Consider the following 18,348-nt stretch of genomic DNA (forward strand, 5'->3'; position numbering starts at 1 on the left):
GAGTTATGAAGAGGTGCCAGCCTCTACATACCTTTGGCACATCCAGCTCCAGTCTAAATCTATGCCAGCTTCCTTGCTGGCTTCCATTTAGACCATTTTCTACGCCTAAAACAGACGTAGAAAATGATGAATGAGGTGGGCCTGCCGGTCGTCTCATTCTCCGCCCACGCCCTATTTTTTAGACCTGGGGTGAGCGGGAAAAACTCAAAGATTGCAGCACAAACAACCTTTGTGCTGCAATCTGCACCAGAAATACGCCTAATATAGGCGTATTTCTGATCGTAAATGAACCCCTTTGTGCTTAAACAAGGAGACATTTCGCAGTGCATGTACAGTATTACATATATTGTCATTATCATATTTTTTAAACAGGTCATATAGATGATGGGTCCATGTTTTCTTCAATTGGTTCATTAAAGAATGTATCCATCTTTGCAACTAGTTTTACATAGTTAATACGGTTGAAAAAAGACATGAGTCCATCAACTTCAACCAAGGGATAGTTGGGGACAGTAGTATATTGTTCCACTATTTAGTGAAAAATAGTCAACTTTAAAAAATCATAATAATAAAATGTATTAGGGTCATTTATCAAAGTGGTGTAAAGTAGAACTGGCTTAGTTGCCCATAGCAACCAATCAGATTCCACCTTTCATTTTCGACAGCTCCTTTAGAAAATAAATCTGAGTGGCTACTATGGGCAGTTCTACTTTTGGAGGCTGCAGCTTGTGCCAGGCTGTATGGCCTTATTCTGTCTCCCATAGTGCGGGCACACTTCCTGACTCTTAACGAACAAATAGACAGTTACTCCAATCTCTGCCAGCCAATGGCTGGACATCTGTGGGTACTTAAGGCGCCTTTCCAAAGGGAGAGGTACCTGAGCTTTAGGTTCCGAGCTTGCTACTTTACCAGTGTGCTATGCAGATTCTCTGTCCATGTACCATACTTCTGCCTGTTTACTGACTATGAGTATTGCCTTCTCTAATGCTTGTGGGTAAGCTGACAACTACACCAGGACTATTCCATGAGTTAGCAGCCTGGTGGCTCCTCTGCCTGGGTGGTTAAAGAGTAAAAACCAGGGAACCACCAGAAAAGCACTTTTAGGGCTAGTACAAAGTCAAACCAGTTAGTTGGTACAGTGGGCTCACACCCACTGCCCGTTACACAGTGTAGATACTGCAGTCACTCTGCCATTCATCTGTCCCCTACATCTTTTTTTTATTAGCAAAATCTGTCCCCTACATCTTAATTACTTACCAAATGTATGTTAATCAGAAGCAAGGTAATGATGGAAGAGAATATGACTGCAGGATCAGGTTATAAAATTGTTGTCTGCAATCTGTTAGTATGGAGACCCAAAGACCGTATGCAAAGTTGCTTTATTTTACTTTAGATGTACAGGACCAAAAAAAACATATTTGAGAAGGTGGTGATGGCCTTTATTAGCTCTTTTATATCACCTAGGACAATATTAACTATGGCTAATGAAGATTTCTGTAGCATTTGTGTTATTAGTATTCACCTTTTGTAATGGCTATGTATATGATGTCCCATTTAACACATCCAACTTTTAGTAGCCTTTTTTGGAAGACAGAAAGCAGATAATAGCTTAATACCACTCCAAACACAAGAGCCTTTTCATATTGAATGTACTCAGTCCAGGATGCATGGTACAAGAGTAATCATCTTGGGCAGTTTATGGCAGTGTTCCTTAAATGTTGAAAGCCCTTAAATGTTGAAAGGCAACAGCTACTTTTGCCCACTCTGTAAGCTAAGGACTCACAGACAACATTGCTGCTGCCATTGTGATAACTTTGGCAAAAGAATGTTTTATGTTCCTCATAATTATTTTGAAATTAATTCCTCATAATTTAGCAATAAATCTGCATGCCATGTAATTGAAAGGTTTGAGCCAGATCAAAGGTATGGGAGAAATATGAAAATATTCTATATATTTAAAGATCTTTTTCTGCAGCAATATGACTTTAAAGGGCTTTTCCCGCCATATATATTGATGACCTATCTTTAGGATATGTCATCAATATTTGATCAGGTTACATGGCAATATTTGGTTGTACACAAGTACGTCTTTGGGATACCATGACTACAACACAAACTCAAGGTCGGGAGTAACCCTACAACACTTTAAAAAAAGGCTGTTTCTCTCCATGTAATGCTTGCCTATCTTTTTAAGAATTAAACATGTGAATTTTAACTCCAGAACCTCTCCTAAGGGTCTAAATACATAAGCCATAGATCTCCCAAACAGAGAAGCAATAAAAAACATCTTGGTGTTAATGAAATCACTATGAGTACATGATTAAAAGGGTTGAATTATATGGTTGGTATTATAAAACCAATTTAGATGCCCACTGGCATGAGATAGGTATTAAATAGAGCAGCTTCTCGCTTGGACTGAGGTCACATTGCCGTGGTGGGTGGACACAGATATTTTTGATCAAAATATATTTCCTAAGAACCTGTCATTTTCTAGGGCAGTGGTGGCGAACCTATGGCACGGGTGCATTTAGGGCTCTCTCTGTGGGCACCCACACTCTGGAAAAAGTACTAATATGCCAATATGCGCAGGGCAGTGCACTGAATGTAGGCAGGCTATTATAGATAAATAATAAAGTACATGGAAGATATACTCAACTGGCCTGTAGTATCCAGGTAAAATTGCTGTGTTGGCACTTTGCAATAAATAAGTGGGTTTTGGGTTGCAGTTTGGGCACTCTGTCTCTAAAAGGTTCGCCATTACTGTCCTAGGGGGTCGAGAGAACACCAGAATATACCACGAGCACAGAAAACAGACAAACAAACCAAAGAGCCAAAATGAATACTGTATTAACTAGTAATGACCAAACACAATATAGCAATACAATATATGTGTGAGGTCTGCTCTCCTGTAAGTAGATGTCCACTGGCCTAGAGATGGGTATTAAATAGAGCAGGTTCCTGCCTGGACTGAGGTCAGCTTGCCGTGGTGGTTGGGCACAGATATTTTTTGCTAAGAACCTCATATTTATTAATTCAAATGTGGTATTAGTTTATATATACATTTTGCATCTAGTGTGTTGTAATATTCTGTGTTCTCTGGTATTATAATACAGCCTAAAAAACTTGGGGAGGGGGTCATTTACTAAGTGATACATGCTATTTTCTGGTTTATATCTGTCACAGATTGCGGCACAAAGGTATTTAAATGGTGGCATATTTTGTGCACGAGAAAGAGGTGTATTATTTGCTACAATGTTGCAGAAAGTTTTTCTCACACATAGGCACTACTACTATAACTTTAAGTGGTGCACAAACATAATGGATACAGGCTCTAGAAGATATACAATTGCTTAGAGGTTTCTTTCACATTTGTTGGGTACATTCTCTCTAACAGCAGAACAAAAACAGAACCAAAACCTTCAGTACCACTATGTTTTTCGGGGAGAATGCCCGCTACCACAACGTGCCCAGCTTAGGTCGTTTTTGAGGGGCTTGCACTAGTCTCTCATATGTCAATTCCCAGATGTCTCCACAGTTGTCTGAGATGGCTAAGTCACAATCTATATCCAGAATGATCTTGCACCATTTCTAAATTGCAGGAGGAGCATTCATACAGACACAGTTCCTATGTCAGTTATCTCCACAGCAAGTCCCCATTTTCTACAGTCCACCAGTGTGCTTTCTGTTGCTTCCCAAGCCTAGATTTATGCCGTTTGCACTCACTGCACACCAGAGGCACTAAACACACACTTTTTTAAGGACACCTAAAGGCATTGTGGCACAATGTTTCTAGTGCCACAACATCCACTGTCAAGTCGAACACAGGGCAGCTATAATAGCCTCCACTGGCTGGCACCTCCTTCACCTGCAGGATGGCAGTCCATTAACACTTTTCCTGGTGTCTTCAACCATCACAGGAATGGTGACCAAGGGGTGGCTGTACTCTGTGCATGAACTTGATATTCACAATGTAATACCTTCAAAGATTAAAAGTGAATGTGGGTGCTTCCTATATGCAGGCTATAGGTACCAGAACTATTACTTAAAAGTGAGGGACAATGTCTACCTTCAGACACTATTTTACAGTTCACATATAGAGTTAATCTTAATAAAGCATTTCTCAGTTTTGTAAATACAGTACTACATTGATTATTTAGTACTGATCACAAGTTAACATGTGTATTCTGTACCAGCAGTGCATTTAGCAATTCAATAGGCTGCAGAACTGGAATCTACCAGTAGTATCTAGAGTCTGAACCTGGTGATATGAATTCTGGCAGCACAGTTTTCATCTCATGTAGTAGTATGATGCAGGGGAAAAAAACATACAATGCATTCAGAAAGTTTTCCCCCATGATTCTGCGTATAATACCCCACAATCAGAAAGTGCAAAGAGAATGTAATCATTGTTAACGTATCAAAAAGGAAAAACTAAAATCTTGCATTGACATAAGTGTTTAGGGGGTCATTTATTAATCTGAAACACGTCTAAATTAGTCGCAGATGGGAGCCCCACTATCTGAGACTTCTCCGTTCTCACGCCGGGTCTAAAATTGTGGGCGTGGGTGGGGAAGGGGGCGGACCTGTTTTAGGCGTAGAAGATGGTCTAAATGTAAGACAGCTCGGTGTCACGGGTAGCGGATGTGAGCCCACTGTTCTACGAACTGGCTGTTCCCTGGAGGGGCGTGACTAAGCAGCTACCTGGTTTTCGCTAGAGTCTCTGATGGTGAGGATAGACTTTGCCGTTAGGGTAGTTGCCAGGTACTACTCCAGGGCAGTCCCAGAGTCAGTAGCAGCTGGTCCAGGCGAACCAGGAGGTACCTGCATAGGTACCGACAGTACAGGCATGGTTAGACAGGCAGGATCGTTACCAGGAGCAACAAAAACAGGAACTGGAGGATGAGGCAGAGACGTAGTCGAGACAAGCAATTGATCAGGGCAGGCGGCATAGGAACAAAGTCAGACAATCCAGGTCGGCAACAGGAGGAGCGATGCAAGCAGACGGGGATCAGACGAAGAGCGTAGTCTAGGAACGAGGCACGTAGTCAGGAACACAAGTGGTAACAAGCTCCATTACACAGGATAGGACCTTGACTCTGAGGCGCTTGAGTAGAGGGCTGAGCCACTTAAATACCTCCAGGAGAGCCAGGGTAGGTCAATGGAATCACCTAAAACAACACAGCCCCGCCCAAGGAGTGATGCGTACAGCAGCCGAGCACAAGCAGCGTTCAGGTAGACTGGAAGCTGCGGAGCAGAATCTCCTGAGCAGCAGCAGAGACAGGGAAGCACAGATCATGATCACAGGTGAGCACGGTGCCTGGAACCGTAGCGTCGCACCAAGGATGCTGTTACACTCAGAAGCTGTCTTAAGTTTAGAAATTATGGAAGTTATGGAGAGGCCTGGAGATGCCGGTATTAATAAATGTGCCCCTTATACTGTTTACTCAGAACTTAGTTTAAGCACCTTTGGCAGTGACAACAGCCTTCAGTCATTTTGGGAATAATGCCACAAGATTTTCACACCTGAATTTGGGGATTTTCTTCTTTGCGGATCCTCTCAAGCTCTGTAGATTACATGGGGACCATCAGTGGACAGACATGTTTTAGGTCTCTCCAGAGATGTTTGATTGGGCTCTGGCTGGGCCACACTCAAAGACATTAACAGAGTTGTCCCTAAGCCACTCATGTTCTCTTGTCTTGCCTGTGTACTTAGGGTCATTGTCTTGTTCAAAGGTAAATCTTTAGCCCAGTCTGAGGTCCAGAGCACTCTAGATCAGGTTTTCATTAAGAATATGTCTGTACTTTGATTCATTCAGCTTTCCCTCAACCCTGACCAGTTTCCCTGCCACAGCCACTGAAAAACACCCACATGATGATGCCACCACTACTGCTTCACTGTAGGTATTGGGAAAGTGATGAGCAGTGCTTGGTTTCCTCCAGACTTAATGCTTAGAACAGAGGCCAAAAAGAGAATCTTGTTTATCATTGTCGGAGAGTCCTTTAGATGCTCTTTTGCCAACTCCAGGTGAGCTTTCAAGTGTCTTTTACTAAGAGGCTTCTTTCTGGCCATTCTGGCATAAGCCCATTTTAGTGGAGTGCTACACTGATGGTTGACCTTTTGAAAGTTTCTCTCATCTGCACACAGGATCTATCTAGCACAGCCATAGTGACCATTGGGTTCTTCGTCACCTCTCTTACCAAGGCCCTTCTCCCCGAATACTTAGATTGGTGGAGTGGCAAGCTCTAAAATTCGTTTTGTGTCTGCCAAATTTTTAAAAAGTAAATTGATTTAGACCCAAATTGTTTCTACCTGAATTAAATATGTTCCAATTGCTTTGAAAATCGGTTTATAACAGTCTTAGTCTCCTAAGACTCAAATATTGAGGGGGAAAATACAACTCTGAGAAGGAGGAGGAGGGACAGAGAGAGACATGCAATCAAATTCTCCTTCCAAAAGGACAAGACTACTGGGTGTTTCAAGAGAAAATTGACTTGGTTAGCTGAGTAGCCTTAGGGACACTCTTTAGGGTGCACTTTCTCATTTAAGAGACCAATTATGCATGAGGCATACTGTATTCAAGCCAATGCTGCTCAGCCTTACATATCTGCAAATGTTAGTTCAATGCTGTCTTTAAGCTCTGCAGTCAGTTCTTTCCTCGTCGTGGTTTGGTTTTTGCTACGATATGCATTACCAGCTGTGAGACCTTATGTAGACAGAGGTGTATCTTTCCAAATCTTGTCCAATCAACTGAATTTACCAGTGTAGTAACGTCTCAAAGACGATAAAGGGAAATAAGAGGCCCCCACAGCTAAATTTTGAATGTCATAGTAAGAGTCTGAATGCTTATGTCCATGCAAAAATGGCGTTTTTCCTTTTTAATACATTTGCAAAGATTTCTAAAATTCTGTTTTGACTTTCTAATTATGAGGCATCACCTCCATGTGATGTCTCCTCTGTTCAAATGCACTGCACCCGCCATCTGTACTAGTTCTGTTGGGTGTTTGAACAGAGGAGACATCACATGGAGGTGATTGATTTGCCTGGTCACATGACCCTCCATCAGCAGCCATTTTATGGACAAGATCTCTTCTATGTGAAAAATACAAAACACTTGGCAAACAATGGACCATGACTTATGAAATATAAGAAATGGTGCAGAATTTCAACAAAGGCTATATTAGTAATCGCCATAGAGTCATCTTACATACACATTGGTCAACAGAAACCAGAAAGTGGCCAAACCCTTTAAGCAAGATCTAATTTCTCCATGTAGATGTACACTCAAAGTAAATTGTCAATTCTAATTGATGGATTATACTATAATACCCAAAGTAAAAGAAATCAGGCAATGTTTATTAGGGATTCCTTCACTCGGTAAAATAAAATCTATAACAGGGAGGCAAGCTGTAGAATTACACTGAACCCATCATTCAGATTAATGTCAAGAAGTCTGTGTTTTGCTTTTGTGCATTCAGATACAAATCAGTGAAAACCACTGAGGGGATTAAAGGAAAAAAAATGTGTTTTAGATAAGCTGCAGATTGATCTTTTTCTTTTTGGGAACGATATTTCTTCCTTTCCTAATACATTGCCTGTTGCAGTCATTTGGGTTCATTTCTAATCACATGGGCTAGGAATTCATGAGTTCCACTCTCACAGTAAATGATTTTATTTAAGTACTATGAACAGCCAAATTGACTTTACCTTCTTCTCTTCCTGTAATACGATTACTTCGTGATACCGTGGAATGAATGGCTCATATTTCTTCTTGTCTTCCTTCTTGGAGTTGACATTCTCATAATGCAGTGCACTTTCCCTTTAGAAAGTTCAAGGGAAGATTTATGAGTCTGCAGTTCAGATTGAGCAGACATCCAAACAAGAACTGAGAAAGCCTTTCCCCCTCATGTTTACAGTTTCTAATAAGGGCCAAATCACTCGGTAATGCAGGCCTGTGCACTTACAGTGAAAGATATAGCTGGCCACTTAGCTCTACTGTAAATGCATCTGGCTCATAGTCTATTTCAATGAGACTAGAATAGAAATTTAAATGGAACTTTGCTTACAAAATATTCAGAAGGTATGCTGCTGTAATAATAGTCGTTGGAATACTCATACTTAAAGGGGTTATGCCATGATTTATGTAAAAAAAAAAAAATAATCAGACGTCATATTGTACATGACAATACCTTTCTAACAAAGCTAGAACCAGCCCTGTACCTCATATGGGTCCAGAGATCTCCCCATTCACTGCTCCAATTGCTCTGCTAGATTCTCTTCAGTCTGACAGCTCAGGGGCTGTGTCCTTTCTGCTGTAGCTCTGTCCCTGTAACTGCCACAGCTACTAACACTACATATGGCTGGTGGCAAACTGAGCACGTTCGACCAGTTCAGTGAGACGGACAAAAAATAAGGAAAAGAACAAACAGCAGGTGGCGCTATACAGATACATTTTATTGAATAGCTCACTGGCTATACTAGATTTTAAATTACATGCAATTACAAAAGTATTCATATCCAGGGGCTGGTTTGGAAAATGTAGAATATGTTTTGCGGCACAACCCCTTTCAATTATTGAAAGACGTATGTAAGTAAAATTGTACAAAATAGTTAAAACCATCCTCCAAAAGGTGGTTAAAATCATACAGTAGGCCTTTCACACTAGTGAGTACCACCCATTGGACTCGCAGCATGTGTCAGCGAGAGCAGCCGTGCTGACCCCCCATCACTGCCGGGGTCGCACAGCATTATATTGACTTATGATGCTATGTAACCCTTACAGTTCTGGAATGTATTGTATAACACTGACATAATGCTGTAAGGGTTACGTAGCATCATAAATGAATATAATGCTATGTAACCCTGTCAGTGCTCTCGCTGACACATGCTGCGAGTCCAATACGTGAAACTCGCTCATGTGAAAGGGGCCTATGACTCCAGAGCATGTCACACCAAGAAATGGCCTAATACACTGACAACACTTTCTCGAAGCATATATGTTAAAAAGAAGCTCTCTTAGCCTCAGGGAAATACTTTCCTCCCCAGGAGTAAGAAATATGCTGGAAAGGAATGGTGGCTCTATTCTGTCAAATTTGTGAATCCACTAATTTAGAAGTAAAATTCATATCTTAAAGGTAAAAGGCCCTTAAAAGGCGGAACACCAATGAAATATGCCACAGGACATTTCTCATAAAGACAGTCTATCTTCATATGCCCTATTAGGGCAAATGCATGTCACAGAGGGTGAAGATCCCATTTGGACCCTCTCTCTGAGCCATAACGGACACCTACCACTCTGACCAACCTGGCACTTCCATGCCTTACACGGACTACATTTCTCTCGCAGCAGCTGGTCATTGGACCCATGTCGATCAGCTTGGACCCATGTCGAACAGTAGGTGGCGCTATACAGATAGATCTAAGTGAATAACTCAATGGCTATACTAAATTTTCAATTACATGCATACACAAAAGTATTAAGATATGGGTGCTGGTTTGAAAATTTTTTAATATTTTTCATGGAATAACTCCTTTAAGCTGGGCATATATAACTCCATAAATGCTCATTTGGCCCACAGCTATTTCTCTCAACCTACCTACAGACATACATGCTGAGCTCAGCCAAACGTGCATGTGGTTTGAATAGAAAGAGGGGAATAAGCTACTGCCAGACACCACAGGCAGCAGCTTATCTCACCAAGAACAAAAGGATGTTGAAATCAAACTGTCCAATTCTTCTCTTTCCCAATATCTAGCATAGGGAGAGAGTTTAGAGGCTCCCATATATATTATATGGTTGGCCAGTCCCCCTGAAATCAGCCCAACATTCGTCCAATAATCTAACGTGCATGACCATCGTTGGTGCTGCTGTCAGTAGCTGCAGTAGCAATGTCTTCCTTGTCTTCACCATCACAAACTTCCTTTAGGAATGCTAAATTACTAAAAGTTTGCTGGTATTGTACACAGTGCACATATACCAGAAGTCAGTATCATACGCAGCTTGATAAAGTATACACCCCCTTGGTGTTTTATTTTATTTTGTTGCATGGAATTAAATGCCTGGAATTAAAATGGATTTTGATTTACTGTATTTTTGCAGACTATTGCACTTTTTCTCTTCGATCTTGTGCAGCCATCTTCTGGTGCGTCTAATAGTCAGAATGCTGGCATTACAAGCAGGAGACTCTAAACTCTGTTAGTAATCTGTGTATCATCTGCTCACTAAACTGTCACATCTTTCTGCATGTCATCACATATAGTCCTATCAATAAATTAGCCACTTGCATGGCCCAGCTACTACTATTAATCATCAAAACAAATAAATTGCAACTTAGCCAAAGAATTGTTTTCCCATAAAATCAATTATTTATTAAATAAACAATAAAATAATCCAAGTATCCCCAAAAGTTAAGGAGATGATAATACCAACACAGGGTGGAACTCCTGACGAAGCGGTAACACGCGAAACGCGCGTCGAGGTATGGGGATTGGACCACTGACATTGTTCCTCATTTGGTATGGCATTTTTTCTTGATTTATTAAAGGGAACCTGTCACCGGGATTTTGTGTATAGAGCTGAGGACATGGGTTGCTAGATGGCCGCTAGAACATCCGCAATACCCAGTCCCCATAGCTCTGTGTGCTTTTATTGTGTAAAAAAAACTATTTGATACATATGAAATTAACCTGAGATGAGTGCTGTCCCTGAGATTCCAGCAGGCAGTTCCGTCGCAAACTGATACCATTTGTAGACGGATCCAGATACATCTCACAAATGCATTGCAATACCGGATCTGTCTCTCTGGTTGTCATCTGGAAAAACAGATCAGTTTTTCCAGAACACTTGGGGCCAGATCCGGCATTAATGCATTTCAATGGAAAATAATGCCGGATCTGGCATTCCAGCAAGTGTTCTGGAATTTTGTACTGAGAAAATACTGCAGCATGTTACAGTATTGTTATAGTAGAAGACATCCTGATGCAAACTGAACGGATTGCTCTCCATTCAGAATGCATTAGGATAAAACTGATCAGTTTTTTTACGGTATTGAGCCCCTAGGACGGAACTCAATACCGGAAAAGTTTAACGCAAGTGTGAAAGTACCCTAATGTCCTGTTCATATTTATTTTGAAGTATGCTCAGGCATGATTACATGTATAGCTGTATTAGGGTGACGGTCAGGCAGACTCCATAATAGATTTTAAATTTATATAGATTTATTTAGATATACAGTACAGTACAGACCAAAAGTTTGGACACACCTTCTCATTCAAAGAGTTTTCTTTATTTTCATGACTATGAAAATTGTAGATTCACACTGAAGGCATCAAAACTATGAATTAACACATGTGGAATTATATATATAACAAACAAGTGTGAAACAACTGAAAATAGGTCATATTCTAGGTTCTTCAAAGTAGCCACCTTTTGCTTTGATTACTGCTTTGCACACTCTTGGCATTCTCTTGATGAGCTTCAAGAGGTAGTCCCCTGAAATGGTTTTCACTTCACAGGTGTGCCCTGTCAGGTTTAATAAGTGGGATTTCTTGCCTTAGAAATGGGGTTGGGACCATCAGTTGCGTTGAGGAGAAGTCAGGTGGATACACAGCTGATAGTCCTACTGAATAGACTGTTAGAATTTGTATTATGGCAAGAAAAAAGCAGCTAAGTAAAGAAAAATGAGTGGCCATCATTACTTTAAGAAATGAAGGTCAGTCAGTCAGCCGAAAAATTGGGAAAACTTTCAAAGTAAGGGCTATTTGACCATGAAGGAGAGTGATGGGTTGCTGCGCCAGATGACCTGGCCTCCACAGATACCGGACCTGAACCCAATCGAAATGGTTTTGGGTGAGCTGGACCGCAGAGTGAAGGCAAAAGGGCCAACAAGTGCTAAGCATCTCTGGGAACTCCTTCAAGACTTTTGGAAGACCATTTCAGGGGACTACCTCTTGAAGCTCATCAAGAGAATGCCAAGAGTGTGCAAAGCAGTAATCAAAGCAAAAGGTGGCTACTTTGAAGAACCTAGAATATGACATATTTTCAGTTGTTTCACACTTGTTTGTTATGTATATAATTCCACATGTGTTAATTTATGGTTTTGATGCCTTCATAGTCATGAAAATAAAGAAAACTCTTTGAATGAGAAGGTGTGTCCAAACTTTTGGTCTGTACTGCATGTCTTTCATCACTATTATTAAATTAGTAATGAAAGTATTGACTCTTTGATTACAATATATATGTTGGAGGAACGTGTGGTGGTTCCACCCTGTGTTGGTATTTACATCTCCTTAACTTTTGGGGTTACTTGAATTATTTTATTGTTTATTTAATAAATAATAGATTTTATGGGGAAACAGTTCTTACTGGCTCAGTTGCAATTTATTTGTTTTGAACATATTTCTGTATAGTCAGGGGGCATTATGGCTGATAATGTAATGAGGCACTGTGGCTGGCAATGTGATAAGGCATTGGCTTTTGTACTGAGTCTGTACTGTATCAATTGTATATTACTATTGAATAGACACAGTAAAAATAGTATTTTGTATTTTTAAGCTTCTAATTGTGGGTACGTCTTGTGGGTACGGGGTGTCTTATAGTCTGAACAAATATGGTATCGTTTATGTAATGAACTTGACAAAAATAGCTCAAATTGTTATAGTGGAATGAAAAAAAAGGTCTGGTCCAACCAATTTCTGCTACATGATTTAATACAAAATGTTTCCAAAGGCCCTAAGCATGCAACACTACCAAGCGAGCAACCTGAAGACAAAGGACCTCTCCAAAGAGGTCACAGTCAAAGTTATGGAGAAGTATACATTAGGGTTGGGTTAAAAAAAAATAATCTTTGAACATGGCAAGAAGTGCCATTAAATCCATTACAACAAAATGGAAATAATATGGCTAAACTACACCTGACAAGAGAATGCCACTCACCAATACTCACAGAAAGGGCAAACAGAACATAAATCAAAGAATCAACAGACACCAAAAATAACACTGAAGGAGCTCCAAAAGATCCATAGAGGAGATAGGAGTACCTCCATTGGACCACTAGCTTTAAACTACACAGAGTGGGCCTTATGGATAAGGAGCCAGAAAAAGCCACTGCATAAAGAAAACACTTTTAGAGTTTTGCCAAACAGTATGGGGTAGACTACTCAGACACATTTGTCACATGAGACAAATATTAACTTGTATATTAACTTTGGCAATCTTGAGAATTGCTATGTGTACACAAACCCAACACTTTCCATCATCCCTAGAACACCATTCCTACAGTGAAGAGTGACGATGGCAGCATCATGCTGTGGGGTGCTTTTTATTGGCAGTGACTAAAATTGTGGTCAGGACTGAAGGAAAGATGAATGGTAGTAAATATAGGCCAATTCTTGAGGAAAATCTGTTTCGGTCTGCCAGATATTTTAGACTAGGATGGAGGTTCATCTTCCAGCAGGAGAATGACCCTTAACATACTGCTAAAACTAGACTGGAGCAGTATAAGGGAATCATTTACAGGTAGTAAAGTCTTGGAATGGCCTAGTCAAAGCCAAAATCTCAAAGTAATGGAGAACCTGTGGCAATACTGCTGTACAGCAAGAGTAAACAGAGGTTAGCCAGGCATGCAGGACCAAGATAACAGAGGTGGGGAGGGAAAAAAGAGAGCCCCTCACATGAAGTTGTAGTGCTGGGTGCACAACTACTGCATCAGCATATAACAGAATAGTTGCTTGCTGCTACATGCCTGTCACGGATGGTGTAACAGAAAACTAGAAGACACAAATGAAGATCCGACTGACTTGATCCAAGACGAAGGAACCAACGGGTAAACCCTGTAAGCCCTAGCTCTCTCCCTTAGCTGCTCAGCCTATGCAAAAATCTCAATGGTAGAAATTTGCATACCCTCGTTCCTCGACTGTATGACACCTGAACACCCTATAATAGTGAGGGGACACAACCACCGGCTCCCTACACTTAATACGGAGGGAGTCAGGGTCACCTCGGATCAAGCAAACAGGAAAACAAAGATAAATGAACAGACTTATCTGTAGCAGCATCAGTTGTAGCATCCAGCATGCACACAATCCAGGAAGTTGTATAAACCGCAAAGTGATGCAGTATGGGAGGGGATTTAAAGGGATGCAATCAGTGCAACTAGATAACAGCTGAGAGAGGGAAACGAGATGACAAAACGAAAGCAAAACAAAAGAACCTCAAGCAGGAGGTTCTAAAGAACGTCTGTCAGAGCTTCACAGATGTCTGGCGGTGACAATGCCCTCCTGTCGGAGCTGGGATGTCAAGAGATAACACTGAAAAAGAGGCAAAGTTAAAAGTGGAGATACCAGTGGCGCTGAAAGAAGAGGTCATGGAGAATCTTGGTCCATTAATAAAACTGTATTCTACCCCATCCAAGCCTCTCTGTGACCTCTTCTTGCAATGCCACCGGTTTCTCCACTTCTAACCTTGCCTCTTCCTGAAGACTGCTGTACACCAATACACTTCATCTAACGTGAAGGAGTTGGAGTGATCGTGGGAAAAAAATCTCAATGTCTAGATGTACTAAGCTACTAGAGCTATACCCCAAGAGACTTGCATCTGTAAAATTGCAGCATATTTTTGTCACAGTAAAATATATTTTGCACCTTTAAAGCGGTGGGCATGTAAATCAAATGGTACAAACCCCCCAAAATCCATATTAATTCCAGGTTGTAATGCAACAAAATAGGAAAAACATCAAAGGAGTGAACATTTTTGCAAGGCAGCAGCCTGATATTCTGGCCAATGATATCTCAAGATTCTGTGCTCAGGGATGAAGGACTCTTATGTAAAAGAATAACCACAATTTGTGATCATCTTATTAAGCTGCTAATAAGTGCTTGCTGCTGCTCTATTTTCCTTTTATTGGCTATTTGATATAGCTCTGCATTTACAAGAATTATAATGCTCAGCTACAATGCAGTATTCATGTGGCATATCATACAGTTTTTTTGTTAAATGACTTCACATTTTTTTACAAATAGAAAGACATTCATCATAAAGGATTTGAAATGAAAGGTGGAATTTGATAGGTTGTTATGGGCAGCTTAGCCAGTTTTCCTTCACATCAGTTTTGATAAATCTCCCCCATATTTCTTATTTTCCTTTTTCATTTTACCAGCCTATTCTACATATAGTGTAACAATGATTAGTGAAATTACTTTCTCACCAGATTTATAATCTATTTTTATTATATTATTCCCACTGCTGATGATTTGGGCAGGTCTTTGCACTGTTACACATAAATTGTAGCAATTAATGCCGGATGACTAGAGTAGATGTTAAATGTGTGTAGAAGTTAGTGATGAGCGAAGTATTAAAAAATTCAATTTGGCTGCTTCCCCGAATTTTACCAAAAAATTTGCTTTGTGATGAATTACTTCGTCACAAAGCGCATTTCTTTGTAAGTAATGGGTGCAATTGCACCGCTCCCATCATTGTACCCCTTAGATGCTGCGTTCATAGCTGATTGCGGCATCTCACATTAATAACACAGTGTAAATTAATTAAAAAAATTTATAAAATTATACTTACCTCATTCATTTGATTGCGAAGAGCCGGCCGCCGTCATCTTGATTGAAGATCTAGCACAAAATCTTGCATAGCCAGTGATGACGTCATCACGTCGGCCGGCGTGATGACGTCATCACGTCACCAAGCACAGGATTTCATTTGAGATGTTCAATCAAGTTATCCGCGGCCAGCTCTATAATCTCAAACGGATGAGGTAAGTATGATATATTTAATTTTTTCTCGCCATTCAGGGAAAATTGATTCTCTACCACAAAGCATGAGGAAATTCGGCTGTGCAGCAAATCGAATTTCGTGGAGTTCGATTCATTTTGAGGTGTAATGGATTGAGGGAAAAAACTGAAACATAGGGGGTCATTTATTAAACAGAAATACGCCTATATTAGGCATATTTCTGCTGCACATTGTGGCGCAAAGGTCCTTTGCGTCGCAACCTGCGACTTTTTCCCTCTCAAACAGGTCTAAAAAAGTGGGCGTGGTGTGGACGGGGAAGGGTTGGCATGCCTGTCTCATTTAGTAACATAGTAACATAGTAACATAGTACATAAGGCCGAAAAAAGACATTTGTCCATCCAGTTTGGCCTGTTATCCTGCAAGTTGATCCAGAGGAAGGCAAAAAACCCTGTGAGGTAGAAGCCAATTTTCTCCACTTTAGGGGAATAAAAAATTTCTTCCCGACTCCAATCAGAATAATTTACCTTCTTTAGGCGTAGAAAATGGTCTAAATGTAAGACAGCCAGGAAGCGGTCTTACATTTAGAAGTGGCGGAGGATCCATGTAGAGGCCTCTACAAAACTTCGGCTGATCCACCACCAGCACAGATCTTTATTAAGACAGGCATCTAAAACGCCGTTTTTTTTTTATAAATGTGCCCCATAGTCCTATTGTAAAAACCATTCCAGCTGTAAAAACTGATAACTTGAACATACAGTATAAACATTACATCTTTAAACAGTGACATTCACACATTTTGATGTGCTATAGATATTTGCAGTGGATTTTACCCATCTGTAACACATGCAGATTTTTTGTCTGGTTCAACAGCACATTTTTATATTGTGTGCGAACCTAGCCTTATCCTCATAATGTACAAATGATAAGCAAGCACTTAGCTTAATTTAATGGGGCAGATTTATCATAGACCGGCAGTGTACGCCAGACTATCATATATGCGTCTGAACTGATATACACTCACCTAAAGAATTATTAGGAACACCTGTTCTATTTCTCATTAATGCAATTATCTAGTCAACCAATCACATGGCAGTTGCTTCAATGCATTTAGGAGGGTGCTCCTGGTCAAGACAATCTCCTGAACTCCAAACTGAATGTCAGAATGGGAAAGAAAGGTGATTTAAGCAATTTTGAGCGTGGCATGGTTGTTGGTGCCAGACAGGCCAGTCTGAGTATTTCACAATCTGCTCAGTTACTGGGATTTTCACGCACAATCATTTCTAGGGTTTACAAAGAATGGTGTGAAAAGGGAAAAACATCCAGTATGCGGCAGTCCTGTGGGCAAAAATGCCTTGTGGATGCTAGAGGTCAGAGGAGAATAGGCCGACTGATTCAATAAGGTGAGCATTACTATTTTTTTTTATTTTATAGGCTTATACACAGTTTCTAAAAAAATATACTTGCGCAAGTGCTGTTACTCCGTTAACCTCTACACTTTCCCGAAAAGGGGGTGTGGCGGGGGCAGTTTTCTGTTGAATCAATGCCACGTAGAATTAAGGCAGTTCTGAAGGCAAAAGGGGGTCCAACACCGTATTAGTATAGTGTTCCTAATAATTCTTTAGGTGAGTGTATATACCAGCTCCCGGCTGCCATAAAACTGGTGTAGAAAACTGCCCCCGCCACACCCCCTTTTCGGGAAAGTGTAGAGGTTAACGGAGTAACAGCACTTGCGCAAGTATATTTTTTTAGAAACTGCGTATAAGCCTATAAAATAAAAAAAAATAGTAATGCTCACCTTATTAATCCCCTGCCACTTCTATGCTGGTGCTCTCTAGGTCCCCCGACAGTCACTGTTCTTCCTGCTCCAGAAATGATGTGTCATTACCAATGTGTGACTGCTGAAGCCAATCACTGGCCTCAGCAGTGAACTCTAATGTTGACAAGTTACCTCTTCAGCCAGTCATTGTCTACAGTGGTCACATGTTGCATGTCAACACGTCATAAATGGAGCAGGAAGGACAGAGATTTGGGAAATACACACCATGCAGTTTCTCTATGATCCTTAATGTGCACTTTGGAGGACAAAACAATGGAAAAGACAACCTGTATATCCAAGAAACATAGGGAGCGGCCCCAATTTTATTTTACTCACAGAATCAAACTTTTTAAAAAGCATTAAAATGTTTCTTTCCCTCTTGCATACCCAACTGGTTTCGCCCTCATGGCCTACCAAATTAAGATGGGTGGGGATTATCTCTGCAACCCTTGATAAAGCCATGAAGGCGAAGCTGGTCATGGTGCCCTTTCCATTGTTTTGTCCTCCTAAGTGCACATTAAGAATCATATCAGTCACCATCTAGAGAAATTGCATGGTGTGAGGATAGAAACCGTGTGGCGGCCGGACGCCTGTAAGTGGTGTATAGTGTAAGTGATGTTGAGTCTGACTATGTCATTTTTATCTTCATACTCACTTGCATTCTGACACTGTGCTCCCCCAAACTAACAGTAAAATGCATTAAGAGGACTCCTCTTCTAGTCCTCTCCATCACGTGTGTGTGCACAGGAGTCCTCTCAATATGTTTTACTGCTGGTTTGTCAGAGCACAGCGCAA

At 40.7% G+C, this 18,348-nt stretch overlaps 1 protein-coding gene across 1 annotated transcript in view; it reads right to left on the reverse strand.

Moving 5' to 3' along the window:
- The window catches only part of STPG2 (sperm tail PG-rich repeat containing 2), a 1,039,376-nt gene that overhangs the window by 954,722 nt on the left and 66,306 nt on the right, over positions 1-18,348 (reverse strand). Inside the window, exon 7 of the mRNA XM_040419865.1 lies at positions 7,706-7,817. Within this exon, the coding sequence (XP_040275799.1) occupies positions 7,706-7,817 (112 nt within the window). The remainder of the gene's footprint in view (positions 1-7,705; positions 7,818-18,348) is intronic.

Source organism: Bufo bufo, chromosome 2, assembly GCF_905171765.1.
Source record: "Bufo bufo chromosome 2, aBufBuf1.1, whole genome shotgun sequence".
Lineage (NCBI taxonomy): Eukaryota > Metazoa > Chordata > Amphibia > Anura > Bufonidae > Bufo > Bufo bufo.